General features: G+C 33.5%; 2 protein-coding genes across 3 annotated transcripts; one reads left to right on the top strand and one right to left on the bottom strand.

The window, feature by feature from the left end:
* Nucleotides 1–237: 237 nt before the first annotated feature.
* LOC130947510 (novel plant SNARE 13) lies at nt 238–5,291 on the bottom strand. Of its 2 annotated transcripts, none has more exons than XM_057876238.1 (10): nt 4,870–5,291; nt 2,785–2,877; nt 2,398–2,491; nt 2,059–2,096; nt 1,680–1,777; nt 1,322–1,401; nt 1,197–1,253; nt 1,021–1,113; nt 860–934; nt 238–753 (listed from the first exon to the last, which is right to left on the bottom strand). In XM_057876238.1, exons 1-10 carry the CDS (start codon nt 4,944–4,946, stop codon nt 649–651), a joined length of 810 nt encoding a protein of 269 aa, XP_057732221.1. In that variant the 5' UTR covers nt 4,947–5,291; the 3' UTR covers nt 238–648. The 2 variants fall into 2 exon arrangements, with proteins under 2 accessions (XP_057732221.1, XP_057732287.1); XM_057876304.1 differs by having other exon boundaries at nt 4,901–5,291.
* A 1,125-nt stretch (nt 5,292–6,416) lies between these two features.
* Nucleotides 6,417–9,314, top strand: LOC130934511 (uncharacterized). The gene is made up of 5 exons (XM_057864074.1): nt 6,417–6,567; nt 7,026–7,175; nt 8,528–8,817; nt 8,896–8,973; nt 9,075–9,314. The coding sequence occupies exons 1-5, from the start codon at nt 6,417–6,419 to the stop codon at nt 9,312–9,314; spliced, it is 909 nt and encodes a 302-aa protein (XP_057720057.1).
* Nucleotides 9,315–9,556: the final 242 nt, after the last annotated feature.

Raw genomic sequence — 9,556 nt, 5'->3', positions numbered from 1 at the left:
TTAATCGGACATGTTAAGTTAGTATGTAAACCTTTTATCTTGCAGCAAATTCTTTTCGTTAGATTAGATTTATACAGTAAAATGATCCCTTTTTTTGTAAGTTAATTCTCATAAACATCAATTTTTCACGGCATCCGCACCCACAAAACAGCTTTTAATACATGCTAAAAGTAGAGTATCGTATAGTAAGACAAAAGGAAGGAATATTAACAAAGAAAGAAAAGGGACAACTGCATCTGCAAGCGCAAGCATAACATAGAATACATGTAATTTACAAACAGATCCTACAGAAAATGTTGAGGATGAATGGGTAGATTACAGAAATATTCATAACATAATACTCCTTTGAATGAGACATGTACACACCACATATGACATATATGACAGTAGACTAGTAGAGTATTGTTTCTTTCCTATCCCGTATGATTTCCCAATGTTAAAAAAAGAAACATGGCACAAAGTTGTTCTTCTGTGATTTACATACAAGTACAGAACCACAAACAGGATATGCAAGAAATTCTAAAAATTTCAAATTACAGAGACCAAAATGAATGCCCCCTCAAGAGCAATACTCTCCTAGTGACAGGTACAAGAATCAAGTTGGTAGGAATAGGATGGAGAAAACTCTTTCTTCAAATAATGTTGGAATCAATCAAAATGTTCTCTGTTCCTTACATACAAGAGTCTCCTGGTCTGAGCTGGAGGAGCCAATCCCGGAATATCCCTAATATCTTTGTTGTTGGGATTCACAATCTGCAGAGCACGGCAAAAACAGTTTAGTGCAGCACTACAAATGCTTCTTTAAAATAAATTGTTGGAGCATCTTGGTTTAGTAATTTTTAACACGTGATTATAGTACCTTCACCACAATAATAGCGATTACACCACAGACGATTAGGAATAGGAAAAGCATAATGCACTTGTCTGTAGCTACCTGATAATTGGGGAAAGATAGTTTAGTTACGGGATACTATTGAAGCAAAGAAGTTAATGCATGTAAGAAACAAAAAACAAAGTGACCTTTCTACCAATCTCCTTAACAAGTTGGGATGCCTTCTTAATTGAGAACTGAATAGAGTCAAGCTCATTGACAATGCGACCCATTTGCTCAGTCTGCAGTATTTAAAAACAAAAAGGTTAAAATGTGATAGTTTAGACTCCATTCTTAAAACATGCTAGAAGTAAATCAGACTTACTTGACCCTTCAAGGTGGTAGCAGTTTGAGTGCCTACTTCAAGGGTTTGTTGTACAACCTACATATTTTGAAGGGTTAAAAACAAAGCTGCTGGGGCAATGTAGTCAAAAGTCTGAAGTAATTCACCTGCTTAGATCTTTCAATGGCCTGATCAGTTTCATCCATCTGCTTCATCCCCTCCTTGATAAGTTCTTGATTTGACATTTCTATAGGACAAAGCAAGTGCGTATTTTGGTGAGATAATTCTGTTATTCCCTATACATAGCACACATTACAAGAATGCCCCAGGCCACAATTACAAAGAGGATGCATCAACAAAGATGAAAACCAAAAGTATGACTTGCAACAATTCGCAAACAAATAAAGACAATCTATGGAGTATGGATTCAGGATAGAGGCCAGTTAAAACAGAACTACATGTGCAAAATCAATTTCAACTTGTATGGCATCGTAGTTCAATTACAACTTCCACTAAACATTTTACCTGAAGCTAATTTAACATTTTCTTCAGCTGTAGGTTCACCTGCTCCTGCTCCCATATCAAAAAGCTCAATTTTCTTATTGCCAATGGTGTTCATGTACCTGTTAAACATAAAAGTGACAGTAAAAAATCCACCTTTCATAACTCAAAGGACTAAACCTTTTATTTGGGAGGGAAAAGTTATAAAAGGAACTAAAACTTTGCTTTATTGGTTCTACTAACACCAACAGTAAACATATATCACGGTATTGAAAGATCAGTGTGCCCACTGGGAAAATTGATATTAGCCATCTGATTTTATCGAATCAATAACCTTTAGAGTGCCCAATTGTATCTTAAAATTATTCAGACTAGATAAATAGAAATATGAAGATATGCTTACGTTTTTCTAAGTGCCACATATGAGTTTAGCTCCTTGATCTGCAAGGAAAAATATATGTCAGAACATGAATTGACTGCTTGAATGCATGAAGATGCAATGTACAAAATCAAAAGCTTTTGAGGAACAAATGGAGATCACTTATTTGATATAATGACAATGCTAAGAAAGTAATTGGCATGCCATGCAAATTATTCATAAAGCTGTTACTGTTGAAAGCATGATATGCTGTTTTTACTTATTCAGGATACATGGAGGATTTTGCATCCCTTTCCAAACTGAGGATATGGATACTATATTTGCAACATAAGCAAGGAAAAGAAAAAGGTTATTGGCATTGACCATCGATTGCTTTTCGTCATTGAGTTGCTTGTTCACTTCTTGGGAATTTCTTCCCTCCCCATCTTTAATTTCACGATCAAACTCCTTTATCAACCTGAAACCAGAACATAATGTTTCATATTTTAACAATGAGTGGAAAGCATTCAAAAGGAAATTTTCAAATGTCAAAATAGCATGAATTTTCACTTTTTGGCAGTGGCATATGGGAAAGAAAAATTTTCAAATATGTCAAAATAGCATGAAATCATGAAAGTGGATATTTTGTATAAATTGGTCTTTTTTCCTTCAGATTAAGTTTTGTATTTGTGGGATCTCACTGAGTGAGTCACTGCTACCACCAAGAGGTACCAATGCTAAGATGACTACCACATAAATGTACATGCTTACCTTTTGCATTCCCTCATCTTCTGCGTGAGATCTTCCAGTTGACTACTTTGTCTATGGGAATCTTTAATTTTATCCAGCCTCTGGAAGCCATTTCTGGATGAAAGTAAATTTATTAAATATAAACAAATAGACACATTAGAGAATGCTAAAAGGATGAGATCTATGCCTTATTTCTTTTCCTTCTCCTGGTATTAGTTATAACTATGAATGTGGCACCAGCTAAGGATACATTGTTACGAGACAAAAGTAGAAGAGAACTACAAGTAAACCATATATCACCCATAAAATATAAATAAAGGAATGATAACATAATACCCTTCAACTGGTTTCAGCCGATCATTGAATGAAAAAAGGGGGACAAAGTCATAGACACTATCCACATTTTAAAGAGAATAAAAGTAATTATAAATCACTCTGAACACAAAAAGTAAAAAATAGAATAAATAAAACGGTTTTTCTAGGGAACTTGTTTATAACCAACAATCAGCCAGAAAAGTACAAAGTAATGAGATGAAAAGAGAACTGTTGTCTGAAAAAAGTTGGTTCCCAATCTTTTTTCCAAAATCAAAATCATAGGTTGCCTCTAAACGATATATTCTCACTATCTCTAAAATTCCAAAGGGAACTTCTGAATAATGTACAAACAAGGCCTTCATATGTTGTTTTTTGTTGGTGGGGGAAGGGGGGTGTGGGTTAGTTAAAAAAGCAAAATTCAACAAGGATTTGTTTCATTCTAAAACTACACATCATGACATCAAGCAATTCTTTGTAACTGCCGAAAGTGAAAATAATACATCAATATACAAGCAAAAATATTCCTAAGTTCAAACTTCAAGATGATGAATGGACAGAGGACTACTGAGATTAAAGTGGAAACAGTGCATTTTGAAGTTTGAACATTAAGAGATGGTATTTAAAATATAAGTAATGCTACATGTACACAAAAATTAGCCACCAGTATAAAATACATGTTGGAATACAAATACACATTGAAAATAAATTAAACCACACATGTATTTATACACAAATACATTGGTGACTGGTTTTAGTGGCTGATTTTAGTGTACAAATAGCATTTTTGTTAAAATATACTTATTCAAACTAAAAAGAAAGGATGCTTCAGTCAAGAAAGGGGGCAAACTTCACGTTCGAATATTTCCGACCCAGGAAGCAGAAAAGTAGGACATTGTGTGATTACAGCTTAAAAAGGTTTAATTATTTTGTCGATCTCTATAGTTTCATTGAATTTTCAATTAGGTCTCTATATTTTTTTCTTTTTGATTGAGTCCCTATACCATATCAGATTTTGTAATTAAGTCTCTACCGTAACAAAAACGTTGGAATTAACAAGAATATTCTGTTAAACAAAATGAATATTCCTAACACTTAACTGAATATTCTGTATAGTTTAACAGAATATTCTGTTAATTCCAACATTTTTGTTACGGTAGAGACTTAGTTACAAAATCTTATATGATATATGAATCCAATTGAAAAAAAAAAGGTATACAGACTGACAGAATAATTAAACCGCTTAAAAATAACAGCCAAGCTAGATACACTTTACAATTTGTTTGATTCTATATACAAACACTTCGCTACCACCATGATCATGCATTTCCAGTTTTCCACTGTAACTACTACCCTCCGATCAAGCACTATCCTTATTCCTTTTATAGCCAAAGAAGGCAACATTGTTCTTTAAAACCCCTTTCTCAAGCATCACTAAACATGAAGGCCCCAAACAACAACAACAACAACATTGATCACACTTCTCACGACTCAAATTCAATTATAGTTAAATTTCAACCAGCAATCACCCCAATTTCAACAATCATTACAAAACCTAAAGACCTATTCTACCAGCAACATTAATCACATCCCAAACACAGGCACAATAAACATTTACATTTTCTCTTTACATTTCCTTTCGTTTTCCTTTGTTAGCTCAACAAAAGTAAATAAATAAATGAAGTACAGAGAGAAGAAACACGCAATCAAAGCACAGCGTATATATATAGTATATAATACATAATTAGAAAGGGAAAGTGACGAGGTGAAAAGATTAGAGAGGAAGAAGCATACGAGAGGGCTCGAAAGTGGTCGCGGATCTCACCGTGGATCTGCTCCAGCTCAGGCGTCATCGGCAAGTTGGTGGCCATGGCTGCCGGAGATTCAACTCCTCCAGCAAACTATTATAACAATGGAAAAAAAGAAAACACGAAACAAGCAAAGAGAAACCCTAACTGTGTGTGAACACGGGACAATGGTGATGATGACGACAATGCATAGTTAGTTATTGTTGGAGGCAGGAATAAAGGAACGAAGAAAGGGAAAATACAGAGTCCAAAAGATAAGAGAGGATAACAAACAATGTAGAAAGGATAACAAACAATGGAGAAACAGCAACACAGAGAGAAGGAAAGAGAATACAAAAAATGGAGAGAGAAAGAAACACAGACAGCACAGAACAACACAATAGAATGGTGGGAGTTGGAAAACAAGGAAGAAAGAGAATCGCTGTCAGGCAATATTTTTTATTTATTTTTATATTTATATATTCCGTGTCCATTGTGTTTTCTTTTTTCTTTTATTGTTTTTGTCCAATCGATTTTAATAAAAAATAAAGATTTAATTAATATGGGTTTTTTTGTCTTCAAATTAATATGGTTTATTTTTATTTTTATTTTTATTTTTTTAGAAAAACTATCGATTCAACCGATGAATATTTAAAACGTTGATAAAATTATTTACACAAAAACAAAATTAACTTTTTATTTATAAAAGATTAATTTTGGTTGACAAAAATATCCAACTATTAAATTTTGAGTTGATTCGATTAAAAAAATACAAGTTTATAAAATTATCTTTATATCTCGGCTTATTTTTTTCATATAAAAATACTTATGATGTAACTCAACTAAATAGACGTGTATAAGCCAATGAATGAGCCTTAGCTCAAGTGGCATATATTTTTCTTTTTCACTAAGATCTTAGGTTCGAGTCTCATTTAGTGCAAACTTGACAGAAAGAAGAGGACATATATAATGTGTGTGTGGGTGTGGTGTGTGTGACCGTGTGAGTGTGTAACCTATAATTGAGGGTTGTCCAGTGTGAGCTAGTAACCTAGGATTGGAAAATTTTAAATGTGTAGAAAATTTTTATCAAAAACTGCAAAACACAGCTTGTATTTTGTATGGAAAAAATATTTTAGCCGAAAGTCTTGCCTATAAATACGAAACTCAATTCATACAGACTTGTACCTCACTTCTACTCACATTCCTCTTTCTTTCATATATTTCATATTTGTGAGTTTTTTTTTTTTTTTTGCAATTAGTTGTGTCAACAAAATCGGGTTAGGTAAAAGTTGAGGTTATGGAAGGTATTGCAAATTTACGAGTGTATTATAACGGTGAGAATATATCAAACACACACGAATGGGTGACTTTTGTTTGTGAATGTCCATTTTCATTTACTATTCTGTGCACCATGAGTTTTGTAAAGTTGCAAAATGGTCTTTGTAAGAACATACAAAATTATATTGCATTTTATATAAGAATCATGTACAAGTATTTGGTGGGCTTATATAGTTTCAAATAATGTTCATCACTAACGACGCATGTATGCAGTAGATGTTCTATATTTATCAACAAACCCAATTTCACGTGCCGTTGATAGAGCTGTATGTTGAGTTTGAACAGCATACGGGGTTAGACACAGTTGGCAAGGAGGTCAATGTTGATGAGCTCGGGGATATAGATTGGGAAAAAGATAATAACGACAGTGAATAGGAATTCAAAGTGAACTACGAAGTCGATAACGAAAATGATGACGGAGACCTGGCAGACAATCCGGCGGAGCAAAATGAAACAAATGCGATTGTAAACCAGCACCCCTTTGGTATTTCATCTTTTATGCAAACTCTGGATCTCGCAGCCATGCATGCCCCGTAATTTTCTGAGTATGCGAATATGGATATGCTATTGTTATTAATTAAAGTTACCATTATAATTTTTTATTTGCCTTGACCGACTAACGGTGGTTCACGTGTCGTAGGTGAAGGCAATGTTGCAGCGAAAGATTGTGAGTTTAGTGTCATAATAGAATTTGGTTCTAGAGAGTCTGTGATATCTACAATCAAAAGCTACACTATCTCTAGAGAAGTTGTGATACGTGCTTCAAATGTTCGAGATATGAAGAGTTCAAGTATTATTTAGAAGATATTAGTTTACGTGTCGTAGGTGAAGGCAATGTTGCAGCGAAAGATGGTGAGTTTAGTATCATAATAGAATTTGGTTCTAGAGAGTCTGTGATATCTACAATCAAAAGCTACACTATCTCTAGAGAAGTTGTGATACGTGCTTCAAATGTTCGAGATATGAAGAGTTCAAGTATTATTTAGAAGATATTAGTTTACATTTTTAGAATGTTTTAATTTAATGTATTTGGATTTTGTTTATTTAATTACTAGATTGGGCCTTATGTGTATGAGTTTTAGGGTTTTCTTTGTTTTAACCTAATAAGAGGTTATAAATATCTCCTTAGCTATTGTAGTCGTAGTATAGAATTTTTAGAGGTTTCAAAACCCCTTTCTTGGTTTCGTGATGAAACCATGGTGTGGACAATCGAGGTTGAAGAGTCTCTCTGTTGTTGCATCGGGAAATTGAGTAGAAGGTTGAGGAGTCCCTTCGATTCAATTCCCAAACTATGGCGTTGACAAGTTAGGTTGAAGAGTCCCTTTCTTGTTGCATCAAGAAATTGGGTAAAAAGTAGAGTGATTCTCTTTGTACTCAATTTCAATCTATCTTTTTTGTTTCTATTTCAATTATAATTTCTTTTTTTATTCAATTTCAATTCTTGTCTTATTTATCCTATTATTTCTTTATTATTTGGTATCAGAGCTCATGTATTAGATTAATTCTTATTAATCTATATTTGTTCTTCTTTTATCATTAAAAAAAAAGTGTCCAGTGTCTGTTGTGTCTTTCTTTAAGTTCTTGTATTTTTTTTCGTTTGCATTTCATTATTATTGATTTTATTGTTTAAAAAAAATAAAAAAATTTACAATGCAAAAAAAAGGAGAAAAAAAGAAATACATACAAAAAAAGAAAAAAAAGAAATTATCTTCCTTATAATGATTGTGCTTTTCATATACTATTTTTCTACCTACAAGATTCGAGGACGAATCTTTTTGAAGAGGAGGAGAATGATACGTGCTTCAAATGTTCGAGATATGAAGAGTTCAAGTATTATTTAGAAGATATTAGTTTACATTTTTAGAATGTTTTAATTTAATGTATTCTGATTTTATTTATTTAATTACTAGATTGGGTCTTATGTGTATGAGCTTTAGGGTTTTCTTTGTTTTAACATAATAAGAGGTTATAAATACCTCCTTAGCTATTGTAGTCGTAGTATAGAATTTTTAGAGGTTTCAAAACCCCTTTTTGGTTTCGTGATGAAACCATTGTATGGACAATTGAGGTTGAGGAGTCCCTCTCTTGTTACATTGGGGAATTGAGTAGAAGGTTGAGGAGTCCCTTCGAATCAATTCCAAACTATGGCGTTAACAAATTAGGTTGAAGAGTCCCTTTCTTGTTGCGTCAAAAAATTGGGTAGAAGTAAAGTGATTTTCTTTGTAATCAATTTCAGTCTATCATTTTTGTTTCTATTTCAATTTCAATGTATCTTTTTTATTCAATTTCAATTCTTGTCTTATTTATCCTTTTATTTTCGTATCAAGTTGATTACACTGTGTATGAGTCTGAGCCACAAATATTCTATGCAAAATGCAAGGAATATGGTGCATGGTACGATTGGCTTATCCGGGCTAGCTTGATTCGAAAGAAAGATTGTTGGGAGATCAGGAGATACAATGGTAAACACATGTGCACCACGGGGACGATTTCACAAAATCATGCCAAGTTGGACTCAGACACAATTACAGATGCTATTAAGCCGTTGGTTGAAGCAAACTCGTTGATAAAGGTGAAGTCTATTATTGCAAAAGTTCAATCCAAGTTCAACAACACTGTAAGTTACCACAAGATTTGGTTGGCAAAACAAAAATTTGTTGCAAAAATTTTTAGTGATTGGGATGTTTCTTACCAGACTCTACCAGTATGGTTGAAAGCAATGACTGCAAAGATGCCAAAGTCTCGTGTTCAAATAAAATACTCTCCGTTTATCGTAAGAGTAAGGAGGTTCAAAGTGTAAGAGTTTTCTATCGCATTTTTTGGAGCTTCTATCCGTGTATTGTAGCATTTAGACATTGCAAGCCATTGGTGCAGGTTGATGGCACACACCTATATAAAAAATATAAAGATTCATTTTTAGTTGCGGTGGCACAAGATGGGAACCAAAACATTGTGCCTATTGCATTTGCGATAGTTGAGGGTGAGACGACAGACGCGTGGGAGTTTTTCCTAACTAATCTGCGAAGATATGTTGTTACCATTGATGGCGTCGGCATTATTTCTGACCGCCATAACTCCATCGACACAACAATAGGTCGCAGTATGATGAGCTGATATTTTATACGCTTTTTTGCATCAATTTCATATAGTTTTTAGTATGTTTTATTCAATTTTTATTGAGTTTTTATAGGTTTTAGTGTTAAATTCACATTTTTGGATTCTACTATGAGTTTTTGTATTTTTGTACACTTTTATGTATTTTCTGGCTGAAATTGAGGAGTTGGAGCATAAGTCTGATTCAGAGACAGAGAAAGCACTGCAGATGCTCTCCAAATCTAACCTCCCTACATTCGGAA

This window comes from Arachis stenosperma, chromosome 1 (genome assembly GCF_014773155.1).
Source record: "Arachis stenosperma cultivar V10309 chromosome 1, arast.V10309.gnm1.PFL2, whole genome shotgun sequence".
In the NCBI taxonomy this organism is placed as follows: domain Eukaryota; kingdom Viridiplantae; phylum Streptophyta; class Magnoliopsida; order Fabales; family Fabaceae; genus Arachis; species Arachis stenosperma.
The sequence above is the reverse complement of the archived record's forward strand: the minus strand, read 5'-3'. Positions and strand labels throughout refer to the sequence as shown.